The 20,600-nt window shown below is 49.5% G+C and overlaps 1 protein-coding gene across 1 annotated transcript in view; it reads left to right on the plus strand.

The window, feature by feature from the left end:
* PRAG1 (PEAK1 related, kinase-activating pseudokinase 1) overlaps nucleotides 1-13,214 on the plus strand; it is a 49,208-nt gene extending 35,994 nt beyond the window's left edge. The window contains exons 5-6 of the mRNA XM_036070061.2: nucleotides 4,380-5,137; nucleotides 11,865-13,214. Of these exons, the coding sequence (XP_035925954.2) occupies nucleotides 4,380-5,137; nucleotides 11,865-13,058 (1,952 nt within the window). The 3' untranslated portion in view covers nucleotides 13,059-13,214. The remainder of the gene's footprint in view (nucleotides 1-4,379; nucleotides 5,138-11,864) is intronic.
* The last annotated feature ends 7,386 nt before the right edge of the window (nucleotides 13,215-20,600 follow it).

Raw genomic sequence — 20,600 nt, forward strand, 5'->3', positions numbered from 1 at the left:
GCTAGAGAAAGGAAAATCATAAAATACATTTACAGTACTGTACTGTATTTATTTAAAAAAAAATACATATAAGTGGACCCATTCATTCTGACCCCATGTTGTTCAAGGGTCAACTGTAGTAAGAATCTAGCTGCTCTGTTGCCTACAGCCACATTCATGAGGCGGTTCCCCCATGAAAAAGTGAAGAAACTGGTGGAATCAGAGTGGGTCTTCAGGGGTGCACTCTGGTCCCAAGCAAATAGGTACTGCTTGTTTCATGGTAGAGGAAGCACAGTTTCATTGAGAAGGGCTACACATTGACATCTCTTTCGGAGTAGCCCCGGGAATGCTACCAGCTGAGCTGTTATGTGGTCCTGAGGTGCCCAGGGGCTCTCAGGGTGAAGTATGGTCTTCTCACTAGCTGTGGTTCCAAATCTGGAGAAAAACTTTAAGAAACTGTAAGGAAAGAAATTAGTAAAGAAATTAAGAAATTGAAAGAAAGAGAGAGAGAAAGAAAGAGAAAGGAAGGAAGGAAGAAAGAAAGAGAAAGAGAAAGAGAAAAAGGAAGGAGGGAAGAAAGAAAAAGAAAGAAAAAGAAAGAAAGGAAGGAAGAAACCTTAAGAAGGATGCCTCAGGTTGTGCCTGTTACAGAATTAGGCATTTTTTTTTTTACCTCAAAATCACCATCTGTGTACATAATACCCAATTATATGGGTAAGGTGCACATTTCGGGTGAGCCTCATTCCCTGGATGAGGTTTGGGGAGCTACAGCCCTGCCCTGCTGCAGACGAGTGTGGTCGGGGAGCACTCGGAGGCAGTGCCGTCCTCTGGTTAGGACATGCTTTGTTGGGTGACAGACCCATAGCATCTCGGAAACAAAGAAAAATGAACCATTTTCCACTGAATACCTGGTACTCCTTGCCAGATTTACCTATAGATCTGATCAAAGCCGCTGACTAACACACTTCCCACAGGAGAGCAAGGGAACACCCGGAGGGTAAGGGAGAAAATCACTTCCTTCCAACTGCCTGAACACACAAGCTATTTTTGGTGTGAAAGCAGAACCTTTTGATTCTCCGGGGTAATCTAGGGAATAAGAAGTGTTACAGGATTTCTTTTTTTTTTTTTTTTTAAGATTCCTGCTGTCCTTACAGATTGAAAAGTTAAGGAAACTAGAGGTAGAGGAACCGTGGAAGGAAGAGAGCCTTCTGTCTAGAGGTATTTTATTTCGGCGGCAGCTTTGAGACAAAATGCATATTGGGAGGGGTTGAAAATGGAGTGAGTGGTCAAAATTATAGACTATTCCTGCCGGAAGGGACCTTCACCATGATGCCATCCGGTCAGTTTTTTATTTTATTTTATTTTATTTATTTATTTGAGAGAGAGAATGAGAGAGAGCATGAGAGGGGGAGGGTCAGAGGGGGAAGCAGACTCCCTGCCGAGCAGGGAGCCCGATGCGGGACTCGATCCCAGGATTCCAGGATCATGACCTGAGCCGAAGGCAGTCGCTTAACCAACTGAGCCACCCAGGCGCCCCCCATCCGGTCAGTTTTTAAAGGAGGGAACTCAGCCGGGTGAGGGCAACGGCGAGCTCGGGGCTGGTCCTGCTGTCCGCCCTCAGACCACCGTCGAGGCAGAAAAGGCCGTCATGGGGGTGTCACCGTGACGGAGAGCAAGGAAGGCAAACCCCTAAGGATGGGGAACTAGCACAAGGCTTAAAGCAGCAGCTAGCCCAGAAGCTGATTTGTCAGACACACCCCAGCCAGCGGGCCTGGGGACCAGAAGGATCCTCACCATAGGCCGGCTGTCCCTGTCACTGGAGACAATGCTTAAAGCATTGACCAGAGACTCTGATCACACTCCCCTGCCCCCCCCCGCCCCCACTTCTGTCTGTTGATAACAAATGGAGAATCAGACCCTTTGACACATTCCGCCGTGCCGAATGCAGAAAGGCCAGGAGATGGACCTGTTTCCCCCTGGCTGCCCTCTTGCTCATCACCTGGGTACTTGGTGGCTGAGGCTTAGTGTCCTTTGAGAGCCCCAGGTATAAGGGGTCTTGCTCCTCCGTTTTTCAGCCCAGGAGCTGGTGAGGGATGCTCCCCCTGCTCTCTCAGCCTCTGCTAGAGGGAGGCACAGAGAGGAAGTGAATGTACAGCCCTAGACTTCAGCTGCCCCCATTGCTGACTATACACTTGAGAGGAGAAAAGGTTCCTCCTGGAGAGTATGGGATGGGGGACCCAGGACCCCAGGGTTCCAGAACCTGCTGAGATCAGCTGCGATCAGGATCTCCCGTCTTCTGGCTGCCTGGCTCTCGCTTGCCACCCTTCTGACTGAGAGGGGAGAATACACGGGTGTGTAGAGTTGGCTGGCCTGACCGTGCCACTGTGGCTTGGTTTATAATCAGCCTGGCCTCCTGGAAGGGTATAAATCACTCATTCAGCCTTGCTGGCAGGCGCCCCACCTGTCATTAGCAACGCAGGGTGAGGGGAAGGAAAACTGTGATCTTGTGAAGCCACTGGGCAGCAAGAGTGCTTGCCTAGTGCAGATGTGGGAACGTGAGGAGCACTGTGCTTTCTCCGGGGTCTGGGAAGAGAGGGAGTAGAGCCAGGGAAGGTGTTGGTGTGGGGCCCGACTGCCTCCCTGTGCCGCGCAGGCTTCTCCCTGCACGAGCCTGTTGGTCCCCGGCTCGTGCGTTCATCAAGCTGCATGCATCTACCTTACCGTGCTGTGAGCTTTGCGTTTGGGGTTGTCCTGGACGGGAGGCCTCTGCTGTCAGCTCCCTGACTCTGCTCTCATCAGTGAAGCTGAGGCACAGACATCCGTGCCCGCTCTGCCCAGGGCAAGGGGAGCCCTGATGACGTGCGCATGCCCCTTACTCCCCGAGAGGGACCCTCCTCCCTATGGGGTATCCCAAGTAAGGAGACCCAGTGTTGATCCGAGGGGCCTGGTACCCATGCTTGTTCCTCGGGGGCCCCTTCTGTCCCCACTTTGGTTGAAGAAAGCAGAGGGGGCCTCAGTGTGGGCAGAGAAAGTTGTTAACTCTGCGGGAGCAGCCCTAGAAAGATCCTGTGCATTGAGACAGAACTCACAGTTTGCTTCCTTGGGGGTCTTTCGCTGCGTGCCTGGGACCCATGTTTGCTGTAGCTCTTGCCTTCCGGTCATTCTGCTGAGGTGGGGAGAGGTGTAGAGAGGTGTAGAGAGACACCGCATGCCCCGCCCTGTGTTAGGATGACACAGCTTGGGGAACTCCATGAGGGGCGCATGTCCCCGTGCCTCTGTCCTTGAATGTAAGACCCATATTTCTCTCACTTTTTAACCTTCGGGATACTGGGAGGCATTTTACGACCTATGAATACTTCAGTTATTGCCCTCAAAGCTGCTATCAAAAGAGTGGGGACATCCTCCAGTCAGTTCTGAGAGTGAAGGACATGAGGACTATTTCAGTTTGCCCTTTCCCGTGCCCAGTGGCTCTGCCTTTTTTCCTGCCTATTTTTACCTGAACTCCTGTTTCATTGTGAAACCTCCATTTTCTATGCTGATATAAAGCGTGAAGTCCAGTCTTCATCCTGTCTAGACTGGCCCTCCAGCTCACCGTCTGTGATGCTTCTGAACATCCCCATGCTCTGGGGGTGGGGAAGGGGGCTGAGGCCGTGATGGAGTCTCCCCCACCCTGCCCCCCATCAAGGTCAGCATCCATGTGCCCCACTCTGGGAACTGGGGGTCTAGGAAAGACTCGCTTTCCCTAGAGATCTGTTTCTTCATTTATAAAGTCACGTACCTCCGCCTTCTAAGATATTTCTGGGTCTGCCCTGCCCCCCAAGGCACCAGGGTGTTTGTCAAAACTCATGGCAGTACACACTGAAAAGGGGGAATTTTGCTGTCGGTAAATTGTACCCTCTATTAACCTGACTTTTAAAAAATCCATTCAAAGCCCACAGTCAGGTTTGCCGTGGCTGTTGCATGCATTGCTTGCAAAATGTTGGAAACAACCGAAGTGCCCATCACGAGAGGATCGGTTAAATAAATTATACTTGCACGGATGATATATTATGGGATCGCTGTTAAAAAGAATTGGATAGATCTGTACATCTGATGTGAAATATCTTCTTTGTGTAAATGTGTGCTGTGCATTTGTTTGGGTTGTTTGGTAAATCTCCAGAAGGATCCCTGGAAATTACCAGCCGCAGTTTCCTCCGATGAGGGGGACAGGGTGCTAAGGGACAGGGGAGGAGGAAGACTTCATTGGCACCGTATACCTTTCTTGCATTGTGAATTTTGTTCGTTGTGCATCTGTTGTCTCTAGAAAATGGATACAAATAAAATGAATTGCTTTGACCTCGGGGCCCCGGAACTGATTGGCTTTGGCCTCTAGCCTGATTGTTGCTATTTCTCAATTTCAGGCCCTCCATCTGAGCCAGCGCACTCACCCACCAGCAGTGGGAAGAAGCTCTTTGCTCCTGTTCCGTTCCCTTCGGGCTCCACTGAGGATGTGTCCCCCAGCGGCTCCCTACAGCCCCCGCCTCTCCCCCAGAAGAAGTTAGTGAGCCGGGCAGCCTCTTCACCTGACGGCTTCTTCTGGACCCAGGGCTCCCCCAAGCCAAGAACAGCAAGTCCCAAGCTGAACCTCAGCCACTCAGAAACCAACGTCTGTGCCCACGAAGAGCCCCATTTCAGCTACTCCTCGAGCCCCGGGAGCCGCCATCATCATACCATCTCCTCTTCTGAACCCCTGGAGAAAACTTTCAAAGGCAACGGCCACTGGGTGCCAGTGCCAGGGCTGGCGGGCAGCAAGAGCGGGTGCGGGAGCCCCAGCCTCCAGTGCAAAGGGGTCCCCTCGGCCTCGTCCTCCCAGCTGAGCGTGTCCAGCCAGGCATCCACCAGCAGCACCCAACTCCAGCTCCACAGCCTGCTGAGCAGCATCAGCAGCAAGGAGGGCACCTATGCCAAGCTCGGGGGGCTCTATGCCCAGTCCCTGGTCCGCCTCGCGGCCAAGTGCGAGGACCTCTTCATGGGCGGCCAGAAAAAGGAGCTGCACTTCAACGAGAATAACTGGTCACTCTTCAAACTGACCTGTAACAAGCCCTGTTGTGACTCGGGGGATGCCATCTATTACTGCGCCACCTGCTCCGAGGACCCCGGCAGCACCTACGCTGTGAAAGTAGGTACCTCCCCGCCCTCCCCCCACCCTGCTTCCATTCTGCACTGCAGCCAGCTGGCCCCAGCTGTGACCGGGCTGTCGGCACAGGCTAGAAGCCTGAGCTTCCTGCTAACACTTAGTGCTCACCGATTTCTCCCTCAGCCCGGCCTGGGACCCAGTGTGGTGAGATTTGTAGTGTGAATGTGACATTCGTCCTCTGCATTCAGGAATGAACCTGTGTCATCTAGTTGGAAAACAAGTTGACTTAAATTTAAGGCAGCAGAGAGTTCATTCATTTATTCATCACATTTTTACGGAGGGCCTACTGCATGCCAGGTATTTTGTAAAGATATGAGTCGATAGAGGTGAACGTAAGGTTCCTATGGAGCTTATAATCTAGGAAGGGAGATAGCCAATGAAGATACTGTTCTGCACATGTTAGAGCTGGAGAGAGCTAGGCCTAAGCATCATCGTGAGCAATGAGAGTAATTGCATCGATTACGCATTTGCTATGCAACAGGCCTCTCGGGTGTATTCCCTCCATGACCTCACGGTGTCACAGCGCAGATAGGTTTTACAGGTGGGGAATCAGAAGCGCAAAATGATTAAGTGATCTGCCCACGGCTAGCTGGTGGCTGAGATGGCTGCGAATGCTGCTTTGTTTTGCCCGCAACACCTCTGCTGCCATCCTGTCAGTTAAGAAAAAGGAAGTTCCGAGAAGTTAAGTGACTAGCCCAAGGTAACACAGCTCCTGAATCTTTGCCACCAGATCAGGGCTGTTGCTACCCGCCCCCCCCCCCCCCCCATATTGCTCTCTCAAGACGTGCCTCTCAGCAAGCTGGCCAAGCTGTCTGCACCCATCCGGCCACTCTGGTCTCCGACACACACTCTGGTCCTTCCAGGCGGCCCCTTCTCTCATGTTCTTTGGCATCCCTTGAATACCTGGTGGTTCTGCAGCTCTTCTATAAATGCAAGCTTTTGTGGTGAGCAAGGAAGGAAATGCTGAGCTCTTTTCTTCTATCACCTGTCCCCAGATATTCTTTTATTTCCAGTTAGAAAGAAATGCAAATAGTGAACTAACATGAAATGGTCTGGGGAGGAAGGGTAGCTTCCTGCTTACCAGTGGAGGTTTTTTTTTTTTTAATATTACGATTATTGGCCAAGGAAAATGGCAGTGACTTTTACTTTGAGCTTTTTCTCTGAAGAACTTGGTGACACAACCATAAAAGATAGATGGGTAACCCCTGATTTATATGTTCAGGGGCTATATATAGTTATTTGCTGCCTTCCTAGGAAAAAACAGGGTGGTGGGGGCTGTACGGCTACAAGGAGGGTCCAGCCGATGGTCCAGAAATCAAGGCCCCCAAAGATGAGGCGGGAATGGCTAAGATGGCAGGCGCTAGATGGAGGCAAACGCCAACGTCCTGTGGGAGAGTCTGTGCATTTCTTGAATCTCATCATCTCTTTCTATCTAAACCCAGCAGCTACATTCTTTTTTTTAAGATTTATTTATTTATCTATTTATTTATTTGACAGAGAGAGAGAGGGAACACAAGCAGGGGGAGTGGGAGAGGGAGAAGCACGCTTCCTGCTGAGCAGAGAGCCCGACGTGGGACTCGATCCCAGGACTCTGGGATCATGACCTGAGCTGAAGGCAGATGCTTAACCAACTGAGCCACCCAGCCACCCCATGGTTTTTATATTTCTAAGTACTTGTCATGGGCAGCTCGGATCTAGGACCTCCTATAATAATGCAGAGTTAGCCATGTTCTCTGCAGAACAAAGCAGAACATCCAGCTTTCCCAGAGGAGGTAAAAAAACAAGCGTCCCTCCTCATTTCATTAGAAATGTGAACCAGAAGGAGACAGGAACATAGCCCTGGCCCTCTAAGGAAGAAGTCCCCGGGTGTCCTATTTGACTTTGCCGGAGACTTGGCAGCTCAAGGACTATCTCTGTCATGTACGGAAAGGAAATTCGGAGAAGAGCTTCAAATATTCAGAGTCTAGAGAACAAGGGTATCGATCTGCAAGCGCGCCTGGCCTGGTAATTGTGGGGCGGGGGCTTTTGGAGCATCCTTTCCCACGTGCAGCTGGTCCACTTCATTAGCGCTGCAGTCTAGACGGAATACAGTCATCTGGAAGCCGAGGGACGGAGCGGTCCCCCCCCCGCGCCGCCACCCTGTCGCGGGCCTCGCTTCATCTGTGCCTGGGAAGCAGGAGCCTTGCTGGCGAGTCCCCGTTAGCCAAAGCAGGCTCGCACCTGCTCCCACTAAACACCGGGCCCTCCTGTTTATGGGCTCAGCGCCCTGCAGCCGCCAGGAGATTAAAGCCAGCTCTTGAAGCCCTGCTCCGGGCATACGTGGTAGGGGAAAAAGAAAAAAATCATCAGCTGTGTGTGCCTTTTCAGAGCTGCTTTATTCCTCAGTCAGCTCCAACCCCAGTTGGGTAATTAGGGACCTGCGTTAAGCCAGCTGGGCCTTCTTTATTTAACAAACGTGACTTCGCCCAGATTTTTAACCATGAATGAGGCTGTGGCTCCAAAGTTTAAAGTGAGACTTGGCTCAGCAAAACGTTTGAAAGTTGAGCTGAACCAAAGGTTTGTGTGGTCTTGCACCAAAACCCGAGCACACACTCCCTGAAAATGAGGTAGAGGGGGTGAGGGTGGAGAAGAAGCCTCCCCGCGCCTGCGCCCCTTCCTCTACCCACCCCCACCATGCAGCACCCTAAAAACGATCTCAGGGGGAGCCCGCCCAGGCCCCCCCCCCAGCTTTGCTGACTCTCAGATGCAGGGCACGAGGAAGCTGCGACTGCTAGCAGAGGACCAGCTCACTGATTTTGAAATGCATCCAGCCCAGTTGCCATTTACTCTGCTCCTTCATTTACATGTCTGTGCAAACTGTCAGTGGTGTTTGCTGGGCCCAGGTTTTTGACAGCCTTGAGAAAAGGGATCCTTGGAAACACTTCCCAGGCCCTGGCCAGCTGTACCATCCAGGTTGGTACAATAACCTGCAAGCCGGCTCTGGATGGCCTCACCACAGGGCTCCAGCCAGACCTGCAGAACAATCACCATAGCAACCTTGTCCAGTGAGTGCTCACCGTGGGCTGGTCACTGGGCTGAGAGCCACGCCTGCCTTGTGTCATGGACTGCTCACGGTGGCCCCAGGGGGAGAGGGCACCTATCACTGCCCCGATTGCAGAGGAGAAACCAGACTGAGACACGTCAGGTCGATCCTCATTCTTGTGGACTCTGTATTTTGGAATTCACTCACTAAAATTTATTTGTAACCCCAAATCATTTTCTGTGGTCGCTGCCCGCACAGAGTAGGGGGAGATTTGAGTCACCCGAGGTACGAATTCCCAGCCCAGGTGCGACAAGGCAAGTCTCTGGCTTCCTGTCTCAGCACTCATCTGTGAACAAGTGTCCTTGTTGTGGTATCTTGATTGCCTCGTTCTTCCCACGTTTGTGTTTGTGTTGATGATTTCACCGTTGAAAATGACCAGGCTGAGCGCTCCCTGGTATTCCTGAGTGCCAGAAGGTTGCAATGTGCTTCTGGGCGGGTGTTAGGTAAGCTTCATTCGGGCCTGAGTTACAGTGCCGTCGGCCGTGAGTTCTGGGTTAGCGAATCAACAATATCTGCTGCTAAGGCGTCTTTAAACAGAAACACCCACAAAACGAGGTTCTGTACTGGCCCCGTTGGTAAAAATGTTGTGACCAGACGCTTGTAGAACTCTGCCTTCTATTTCCCTTCGGAGCAGTGGGTCAGTATTCACTCATAACGTGTTCGTGGCTGCTTAATAGAACATAACTACTGCAAATCACAAGAATCGATTGCAACTTGCCAGTGTTTGCAGAGTTCGGAGTTAAGCCAAAGTCTTTTTCACTCCCAAGCCCATACTTTTGGCCCCTGGAACACATCTCACTGGTACAGTCTTGCACAAATAATTTAACCCCTCGGAGCCTCTGTTTCCTCTTCTGTAGCAGCCTGTACTTCCTCCTTCCTCATCGGGTTATCTGAGATGTACCGAGACACTGTGAAAAATGCTTGGTAGGCACAGTGCCTCACATGCAAGTTAGGCGGGTGTCTGTGATGGCCGAGCAGCTCTCACGGGAGGAGAGTGACCTCGACCTCAGCAGCGCTTTGCCCACATCGCCCCAGGTGGCACGGCAGACAGGTCTGTACACAGTGGCTGGGATCGAGATGCAAGACCACTTTTCGAGGACTGTAAATTCCCTTTCGTTTTTTTTTTTTTTAAGATTTTTAAAATTTATTTGAGAGAGAGAGAGAAAAGGTGCAGGTGCCCCTCCCTTCCTTTAATAGCGTTTCAGAAGACTGCCATTTAAAAACCAAATACAGGGGCGCCTGGGTGGCTCAGTTGGTTAAGCGTCTGCCTTCAGCTCAGGTCATGATCCCAGGGTCCTGGGCTCGAGCCCCGCATCAGGCTCCTGGCTCCGCGGGGAGCCTGCTTCTCCCTCTCCCTCTGCCTCTGCCTCTCCCCCTACTCATGTTCTCTCTCTCTGTATCTCTGTGTCTCAAATGAATAAATAAAATCTTTAAAAAAAATTAAAAAAACAAATACAGTTGGGTGGACTAGAACGAGGAGTCTGCAACAATGCCCCTCAGATATGTGTTCCAGAGTCATTTCTGTTAGTGTAATAGGGAGCAGTGTCTGGGAGAAAATGTGCTGCCATTTTATTTCTGTTTTACTTCTGTAATAGAGAGATGACTACATTGATGTGTTACCTCCTTCCTTCCCCCCCTCCCCATGATCGTTTTTTAAAAGTTTCCTCAGAGGCTGGACTCTCTTATGCTGAGAAGGCTTGTGTGGCGGCAATCTAAATAAATCTCCGTGAAAAGATGCTTGCGACAGAACTCCTGAAAACGTCCCCTGTTAGCAGGTGGCCCCTCACAAACACTGCTGTAGTCCGTCGCGTGTGGCAACGCAGCAGTCCGAAGGCTTATTCCGGGTTGTCTGCAGGATGACATGTTATAGAGGCGAGGGGCCCTTCTCTGCAGGATCGCACACCGACCCTTACCTTTCTGTAAAGCGCGGCCGAGGCTGCACTGTATCCTTTGGAGAGAGGAGACCACAGACCATCTTCTGTCCCTTTCATGTAATTACAGGGAAATCGAGGCCTGACCGAGGGCCATTATGTCTGGCTCAAGACTCTCCAGTTGTGGCAGCCAGAGGAGGGTTAGCGTTGCTCGAGATGCTTGGGGGCGGTGGGGGGGGGGGAGGGGGGCTGGCACTGTCATTAGTACAAGACGATGTTGGAGAGGCAGGAAGGAGGTGGTCGTGGGGATTCCCCAGAGGAGTTTGAGATCATCTGCTTGTTTATTCCTACCTTCAGTTTCGAGGGTGCCTTGGGCTCTTTGGCATCCCTAACCCTGGAGACCTTTCTGTTTTCTTTCGGCTCTGTGACTCACCCTCGGAGGATATTGCATGTGGCTTCCCTCTAGCAGTGCCAATGAAATTGGCTGGCCCTGCAGGCCATGGCATCTAGAAACTGGGGCAGCCTGAGGGAACTTGGCCACATCCTCGAGGGGCCTGCCTCTGTCTCTCAGATTCCCTAAGAAGGGAGCACCCCCGTGGTCAGCCATCTCCACTGTCAGGTAGCTGCCTTCGAGCGCAAGGGATGGGGAGTCAGGCTGACAGCCTGTGTAAACTCCTGTCTGGCTTCCTGAGAATTTGTCCAGTCCACACCGTGGGCAGACGGATGTCTTCCTACTGATACCCAGGTGCCACCCTGCATGTCGTTCTGCAGGAACCCCACTCCTGCTGGGTTATGTAGTAATTTTATGTTTAACTTTTTAAAAAAAGATTCATTTAATAATTTTAGAGAGTGAGCAAGCGGGGGGGAGAGGTAGGGGGAGGGTGGGCAGAGGGAGAGAAAGAATTGCAAGCAGACTCCCTGCTGAGCATGGAGCCCAACCTGGGGCTCGATCCCGGGACCCTGAGATCACGTCCTGAGCTGAAATCAAGAGTCAGCCGCTTAACCAATTGAGCCACCCAGGCACTCCCTATGTTTAACTTTTAAAGAAATTGCCAAACTGTGTTCCAAAGTGATGGCACCATTTTCCACTCCACCAGCAATGTATGAGGGTTCCCATTTCTCTACATTCTTCCAGACACTTGTTATTGTCTGTCATTCTTATTATAGATGTTCTAGTGGGCGTCAACTAGAACCTCACTGTGGTTTTGATTTGCATCTCCCTAATGGCTACTGATATTGAGCATCTCTTCAGGTGCCTATGGCCATTTATATATGTCTTTGGTAAAATGCCTATTAATATCTTTTGCTCACTTTTGATCGGGTAGCTTATCACCTAATTATTGAGTTGTAAGAGTTTTCTGTTCAATTTTATTAAAAAAATCATTTATCAGCTATGTACTTTGTGTTTTCTCCAGCCTATGACTTGTCTTTTCCTTTTCTTAATGGTATCTTTAGAAGCACAAAAGCAGAATTTTGACCATTATCTACTTTTTTCTTCTGCGGACCGTGCTTCTGGTATGGTATCTGGCAACTCTTTGCCCAACCCAGAGTCTCAAAGATTCCTGTGTTTTCTTGGAAAATGTGCATTTTTGGCTCATACACCGAAGTCAGTGTGATCCATTTTGAGGTAATTTGTGTGTACGGTGTAAGGGTTTCAGTTCACCTTTTTGCAAATGGATACCCAAATGTCCCAACACCGTTTGTTGAACAGGATGATGGAGTCCACTCTTGACCTGACTTTGCCTTTTCCCCACAGATCTGCAAAACCCCTGAGCCCAAGACAGCCTCCTACTGCAGCCCTTCTGTGCCCGTGCATTTCAACATCCAGCAGGACTGTGGCCACTTTGTTGCCTCGGTGCCCTCCAGCATGCTCACCTCTCCGGACGCACCCAAGGACCCTCTGCCTGCGCTGCCCTCACACCCCCCTGCCCAGGAACAGGACTGCGTGGTGGTCATCACCCCGGAGGTGCCCCACCAGACCGCCTCTGACTTTGTGCGGGACTCAGCCACCAGCCATCAGTCCGAACCGGAGGCTTACGAGCGGCGCGTGTGCTTCCTGCTTCTGCAGCTCTGCAACGGGCTAGAGCATCTGAAGGAGCACGGGATCATCCACCGGGACCTGTGCCTGGAGAACCTGCTGCTGGTGCATTGCTCCCCGCAGGCCTCCCCTGGCCCCGCCTCTGCCACCCCCACGCCCCCTGTCTCCTCTGCCACCTCCAGTGCCCCGGCCCCTGCCGCATCCCCTTCCCCTGCTGCCGCTCCCTCGCCTTGCCCCGCTGCCGCTCCCCCCGCCAGTGTCACTCCCAGTCCCTCGGCTGCCCCCGCCTGCCAGGAAGGGCCCAGGGAGAAGTACCTGCCCCGGCTCATCATCAGCAACTTCCTGAAGGCCAAGCAGAAGCCAGGCGGCACCGCCAACCTGCAGCAGAAAAAGAGCCAGGCCCGGCTGGCCCCCGAGATCGTGTCTGCCTCCCAGTACCGCAAGTTCGATGAGTTCCAAACGGGCATCCTCATTTACGAGCTGCTCCACCAGCCCAACCCCTTCGAGGTGCGCGCGCAGCTGCGGGAACGGGACTACCGGCAGGAAGACCTGCCCCCGCTGCCCACCCTGTCCCTCTACTCGCCAGGCCTGCAGCAGCTCGCGCACCTGCTGCTGGAGGCCGACCCCATCAAGCGCATCCGCATCGGCGAGGCCAAGCGGGTGCTGCAGTGCCTGCTGTGGGGGCCGCGGCGGGAGCTGGTGGAGCCGCCGGGCACGTCGGAGGAGGTGCTGTGCGGCACACTGCACAACTGGATCGACATGAAGCGCGCGCTGATGATGATGAAGTTTGCCGAGAGGGCGGTGGACCGCAGGCGCGGGGTGGAGCTGGAGGACTGGCTGTGCTGCCAGTATCTGGCGTCCGCGGAGCCGGGGGCCCTCTTACAGTCGCTGAAGCTCCTGCAGCTTCTGTGAGCGCAGCCCCGGGCCCCGTCCTGGAGCGGCCCGCTTCCCTGCCTCACCCCAGAGCACCCCCCCCCCCCCCCCGCGCCCGACCTTGCCCTGGACACGCCCACCTCCCCCTGGGAAATGGTACAAACGACTGTCATATTTGGATGTAATATATATAAAAAATATCTAAATATGAAAGACTGCGGCTGTCATTGCCCACTCTGGCCTCCCCTCGTCCCCAGGTCCCCCCGGTTTCCTCCTGCAATCATGTCCACTTCTGGCTCGGCGCCAGGGCCTGGGGACAGTTCTGCCAACAGAGCGAAGCCTGCATTCTGGCTTCGCTGCCTCCTCATGGGGTCACTTCACCATCTGGTCAAATGGCTATTTAAAAAAAAAACCAAAAAACCTGAATTTAAAAAAAAATTGGGGGTTGAGTCATTAGCAAAACTCTTTTATCGCCAAGTGCCCGGGTGTGTTAATATCTTGGTGGGTTAAATTGCATCTAAGCTTCTGAGCCGTGGCTTCAAGACCACTTGAGGGGTCCGTATCTCACACTTCTGAGATAGAGCAGCAGGCCACTCAGCCCCGGGCGTGTGGCCACCACTTAACCTTCCCTGCTCCCCTCCCCACCCAGCAGCCTCTTAGAAAGAACCCGGACCCAACTGTGAGCCCAGCAGAGGTTCCGTTTCCAGTGTGCTAAAGCTGGTTGCCATTTGTATGGGTCAGAGTCCTGGCCGAAGCAGAATCCACCCCAGATGGTTCAAATGAAGAAAATTTAACCGGGCCACTTAGAAAGGTGTGGGCAGGGTTAAGAGCAAAAAGGAAAGATGATGAGGCAAAAGCATGGAGCTGACGTGGAAGAACTAGCTATATTCACCCTCCATCTCCCACCTGTCATCCCCAGGCCAAGCCCAAGAGGGGCCAGGGGATGGAGTCCGCAGGAATGGCCTCCTCCTTGGGGCAGGGAATGGGGAAAGATGGGGTGGGCTGGGGCGAGGCGGGGGGGCAGCATGCTGCCTCTTGCCTGGACTGTGCTAGAGAACAGCAGTACCAGAATAAAACAGAGGTGTTCCCGCTCCCAGACCAGTAGTTTCCCTGCTGTCCTAAGCTCCTTCCTGTTTCCATTTGTAAAACACGTATTCAACACGCTTACTGGCACCTACTACCTACCGCGGTCAGTATTTGTCACTATGCCTTTAAAGCACGTGGAGAGACTTAGGAAGCACCGGATCTTTTCTCTTCAAACTAGACACACAAAATGTTACTAATTACTCATTTGAAGGGAGACAGCCCCAAGACCCTCGGATTTCTACCTAAATGGTAATCTTCCACCTTGCGAGCTAATTAATTTCTAAAACCTTGTTAATAACTATGGACAATTGTAAAATAAATGCAAAGATCTTAACGGATGTCCTAGAAATCTGGGAATGTGGTTAGCAACCAGGACAGGGAAATCTCGCGGGTCCCCTTCTGCATATTAATTTCACTCCTTTCGGACTACAGGTAAATACGCCCCCATTTCCCTGCGACAGCTGTGAAGAGAGCGCCTGCGCAGCACACTTGCCTTGTCAATTGCTGCTTGAGCACTGAGGAAAGAACTGAATAAGCCAGCTTCCAACTCTATTTGGACAAGAGAAAAGAGCCTTCGAACATGGAAATCATAATTCTTCATAGGACCTGTCTGTTTCGGGGGCGATATTTTGTCAGTGGTTTATTCCTGGGAATTTTCCGGGCACACCCTCCGCCCTCGATTTGCTGTCGTTTGCTTTCTGGTCTTTTCTCACTTCAAGTAAATAAGCAAACAATGGGGAGGGAGGAAATAAACATTCTGCCAAGGGAATGCAGTGCCACTTGGAAACGCATGTCTCGAGGCACATTTTAAATCTCTGAATGAATGACACCTTTTATATATGCCACCCACTTCAGGGGAAAAAAAATAATTGAGATTGTAGAGAAGGTTTTAAAACCAAAATGATTCCAAAAGTAAAGGTGAGACGAAATGATCGCAAAATAGTCCAGTTGAGAAGAAGAATAACAAACACCAAACTTACTTCTGAGTTGTCTACCAACGTAGAAAAAGCAGAAAACAGGGGCTTGCAGAATTCTTTGTGGAATTTCAGGGGACAGTTCAGTTCGTCATGAGGAACAGGCCTTTTTCCAGTGTGTGCTTCTGAAGGGAATTTGTCAAGGATTTCCTTGTTTAAAGACACTGGATAATGTCCCCAATAGCAGTGTTTGTTTTTTGGTTGTTGTTTTTTTTTAAAGACATTTTCCTAGATAGGGCAATTTCTTATATTCACTATTGGTGAAATCCAAGTGGGTAACATTCAAGCCTATTTCCATCGAGGTGATTATAGAGGATACTTGCCACCCATTCATCTCCATGGGTTGTTGGCCTTTTCCATAAATGGTAAGTCATGTGAATACATATTTTCGGTTGGGCAAATAGCTTTAGCCACTCTAAATTCAGGGGCTCAATATAATTGGGTGGTTTTTGTGTTTTTTTGTGTGTGTGTGTGTTTTTTTTTTTTTTGCCTCAAAATACACCTGCAATGCACATCTTTATCTCCCAGAAAGTTCAAGCACTAAGTAGATAACATCCAGAAACATTATTTTGTTCCACAGGGCTGAGGTTCAGAACAAGCAGGGACTTTGGTATAATGCCGGGCTCCTAACCCTTGGCTATTCAATACTCCTGGCATCTGTGGACTCATCATCTCCTTTTTGCTTGGCTTGAGACCCAACTACTGGTATTTAAATCTCCAAATTTTTTTTTCCAGCTCTGAGTTAGGTCGCCCCCATATCCTTTTCACATTTGTAATCTTTGTTAACGGGGCCTTTCCCGTTTTCATGCCAAGATGTGGAATCTTTTTTCTTCTCCTCAGTTCTTTCCTGTAGGCGTTATGAAGTCGTACTTCTGAATTGTTATATCCTTACCAGAAGCAAGATATGCACTTCAGGGGATTATTTATTTATCATAACACATGGCTCAGATCTAAAAAGACAGGGCTCCGGGGAGCTGTAGTTACCAGTCTGTGTAACACTTCCTGGTTTTCAAGAGCTCGGGGCTGGAGAAAATTCTTTTGTGATATGCACTTGCACACAAACAATTATAACTATTTTGAAGAGGGAAGACACATGTTACTTTAATGACTTCTCTCAAATCCATTCTTTAAATATACAGCTAATAAATGAGGCAGGCCTTTCCCACTCTGCTGACTATCTATAAATCTTTGAAGATCTCAGGATAAGCTTATTAATCTCATTAAAAGTAGTAGATTTGTCATGTAAAATCTGCTTGGCATATTTAATAGAGGGCAATGTGAATGGAATTGATTCATTAGAAACCAAAATTTAACCCGACTGATGTCATTGCTAAAAATAGAAGACAAGAATAAAATGATTGGGGCAAGTTCCATGGGGCGAATATCTTAAATTACTCTTCTCTTTTCCAGTGCTAATTAATGCGGGTTAAGGGACAGCCAAGGAGACCTACTCCAGACTAAGGATGTTCTGGAAGGACTTGCACTCTGGAAGGTTATTTAGGAGGTAGCCAGATGGGTTCCAGAGCCTCAGGAAAGGAGTCCAAATTAACCCCAAAATGATGTCATTTATTTACAGAGAACTGGGGTCCAGCCAGAACTTCCATGATCCATTTGGAACCTTCCTGAGTCCTGGATGCTCAGTCTTCTCTGATCCATATCTTTCCTCCCAGAGCTTGACGACACCGGTTCCAGCTTTCTGGAGTAGGGAAGGCAAAGTCAAGCTTACTCAGGAGCTTTCGGCAGGCCAACAAACTAGCTTGGTACTGAATTATACCAGTGGGAATTTGAACATACAGTTTTATCATACGTTATAAAGTGCTGGGTTCAAATCTTTATAGATCCTTTACCAGAAACGAGTATAGCTATTTCAAAAACAAACAAAAAACAACAAAAACCACTGTCCTGAACACTGGATGTGCTTAGACCATGAAAACATTTATGTTTCATATTAGGACTTCTTAAAGCTTATTCTTCAGACTTCTGACTTACTGCCTTATCAGGGATAATTAGGTATGAAAACAGATTGACAGAACGAAGCATGGAGATGTAAGGAGGGAAGAGAAGACAGGAAATGAGAAAGCAAGGTTCAGAGACAAACCACCTGCTTTACTACTTTCCTGGCACGATCCCCGATAATTTCCCACAACCCCAGAAGGGGATTCATGAGCCTTGGCCTGCTCAAGCTGCTACAAAAAAGTACCATAGACTGGTGGCTTATAAACAACAGAAATTTATTTGTCACAGTTCTGGAAGCTGGGAAGATCAAGATCAAGGTGCCAATAGATCTGGTTCTGGTGAGGATCCACTTCCCAGTCATAGATGGCCATATTCTTGCTGTGTCCTCGCTTGGTGGAAAGGGCAAATGAGCTCACAGGGGTCTCTTTTTTAAGGGCACTAATCGCACTGACGGGGAGGTTTTCACCCTCATGACCTAAGCACCTCCCAAAGGCCCCAGCACCTAATCCATCACCTTGAGAATTAGATTTCAATGTATGAATTTTGGGGGAATGAACATTCAGTCTAGGGTATCACTCTTATCAGCCCTTTCCTGGAATCATCCAACATGATCTATTCTATTCTATTCCTAAAGATCTCCAGGGATGTGGAGGCTCTATAGAACTCTAGGTGGTATAGAGTTCAGTTTCAGTTTGTAACAGATTCCTTAAGAAGTCAGAAAGACTTTAAGAACTGTACCTTTTATTTATGTCCTTTCTTTACTGACCATTCCCATCACCATGATGATGGAGACAATTTTCTATTTTCCTAAAGAAGTAACAGAGGTTTCCTCTCCCCTACCCCTCCCTCTTACTGGTTTCATTTCTTTTGAGTACCTAAAACATCACAGGCACTAAAATCCAAACTACTCAAAAAAATATACTCAGAGAAATATCCCTCCCCCAAACCCAGTCCCCTTCTCCCACCCTTTTCCCTGGCTTCCGCCTATCAGCTGTAGTAACCAAACGCCCTAATTTCTTCTTTATCTTTCTTGTGTTTCTTTTGCACAAATGAGTAGATATAAGACTATTTCTTCTTTCTTACACAAATGTTGGTACACCAGAGAGAAGAGCACTTAGCTTTTCTCTCTTAGCAGTGTGTCAACAAAAACTTTCATCTTTTTAAAAAAATTTATTAATTTATTTTAGAGGGTGGGGGCAGGGGCAGAGGGAGTTGGAGAGAGATATGGCGCATCCTCAAGCAGACTCCGTGCTGAGCGTGGAGCCCAACGTAGGGCTCCATCCCAGGACTCTGAGATCATGACCTGAGCCGAAATCAAGAGCCGGTGGCTTCACCAACTGAGCCACCCAGGCACCCCTCAACAAAAATTTTCTTAAAGCAAGGAGGTGACTTGATCGATCTCTTGCTTGACTCAGAGAATTAACACAGTTTTATCACACCCCGAGGTGGTAAAAGCGTCATTTGCACTGCTTGGAGAGCATTAATTCGCCAACCTTTTAATGATCCCTTACTGGTATTGCCCCTTGTCTTAGGACAACCCATTTTATTTTCCTTGGGAGATACGGACTACTTTTCCTCCCAGATGGAAACCCTGAGACTTGTCCCAAACTGCAGTCAGCTTATGCCTCTGTGGAGTGACTCTGCTAGTCCTTGCCCTTGGAACCTAACGCTTCTTTGATAACTCTGCGTTGATCCCTTAGGCCAAACCCAACCTAGAGACGATGGCCAGGTCTTTGAGGAAAATACTTCCGGGATAATCTCCCAGAAAGTGTTTAAAAAAGAAAGAGATAATGTGACTCTCCGAGGCTTGGCTTTTCGGGGACTCCAGTGTGGTCCTCCCTTTCCCTGACTTCAGAGCGCTGCAATGTAAGCAACAAGGACTCCACTCATAGAAATCGGTTCTGGAACTTGGAGTTAACTCTTACACAAAAGAAGCCTGATGCTGTTGGTCTTGGCAGAGGCCAACATGAGTCATGCGCTGTTTCAAGTACCTGATTAAATATGGGTGGAATGAAGGAACTTGCTGGGCGTTTTGTCCCGTGGAAAGGTTTCTTGGGACGTCAAGGGTTGGGGGAGGGGCGTGGGGTGCGGAAGGCACACAAGGGTGCAGAGCAGAGAGGGCCTTCCTCGGTCAGTGCCGACTGCACCCTGCAGCTGGGTTTGGCAGCCTCCTCCAGCCATGAATCACACGTTTGATAGCAGCCCTCATGCCGCAGACAGGCTGGGCATGCGCCTGCTGCTGCGCCCTGGCTCATCACCCGACAGCCCCCTTTGTTTTAACTCTGAAAAGGCAACGGCCTACTGGAGAAAGCACTGGAATGAAGACAACCAAGGGCGTTGTTACATGGGGACTGCAGCTCTGGTAGGATAACCATTTCTAAACAACACCCAGCCCACGAGTGTTCCTGAAAAGGACTTTTACAAGGGTGCATGCAAGCCTCCAGGATCAGGTTGCCAGGCGGCTGGGATTATCACCTTCCAGGGGACAAGCTTTGTAAGGTCTGGAATGTCTCCTTGGTGGTACCTCTAAAGTTACCTTGAAGGGAAAGAAAGGATGTAGGAGGGAGACACTTGATATTCCTGGAGTGATGTTATTAAGAGCATGCCACAAGCCCTGAGAACCCTATGGCTTGGCTCTGCTGTGTGTCTGTAAATGGACACCACGTTGTTTAGCGAACAAAAATTGGCGTGTAATCCAGGTGCTTTGTCTAGTTTTGACTCTCTACCTGTGAGGTCTGAGCACCAAGAAAGGAAAGCCTTAATGGGCAAACTATTTTTTTTTTTTTTGTAGTTTCAGGTGTAGAATTTAGTGATTAATCACTCAAATATAACACCCAATGCTCATCACAACGAGTACCCTCTTTAATACCCATCCCCCATCCAGTCCCTCTCCCCTCCCCCAGCCCACCTCCCCTCCAGCAATCCTCAATTTGTTCTCTATCCTTAAGAGTCTGTTTTCTGGTTTGCCTCTCTTTTTTTCCCCCATGTTCATCTGTTTTGTTTCTTAAATTCCACATATGCGTGAAATCATATAGTATTTGTGTTTTGCTACCTGACTTATTTCACTTAGCATAATACTCTCTAACTCCATCCATGTCATTGCAAATGGCAAGATTTCCTTCTTTTTTATGGCTGAGTATTTTTCCATTATACACACACAAATATATATATATATGTATACCACATCTTCTTTATCCATTCATCAGTCAATGGACGTTTGGGCTCTTTCCATAATTTGGCTATTGTTGATAATGCTGCTGTAAACATCCGGGTGCATGTATCCCTTCAAATCAGTGTTTTTGTATCCCTGGGGTAAATACATAGTGGTGCAATTGCTGGATCATAGGGTAGTTCTATTTTTAACTTTTTGAAGACCCTCCATACTGTTTTCCAGAGTGGCTGCACCAGTTTGCATTCCCACCAACAGTCCTCGCCAACACCTGTTGTTTCCTGTGTTGTTGATTTTAGCCCTTCTGATAGGTGTGAGGTGATGTCTCATTGTAGTTTTGATTTGCATTTCTGGGATGATGAATGATGTTGAGCATCTTTTCATGTGTCTGTTAGC

This window comes from Halichoerus grypus, chromosome 3 (assembly GCF_964656455.1).
Source record: "Halichoerus grypus chromosome 3, mHalGry1.hap1.1, whole genome shotgun sequence".
Taxonomy (NCBI): Eukaryota; Metazoa; Chordata; class Mammalia; order Carnivora; family Phocidae; genus Halichoerus; species Halichoerus grypus.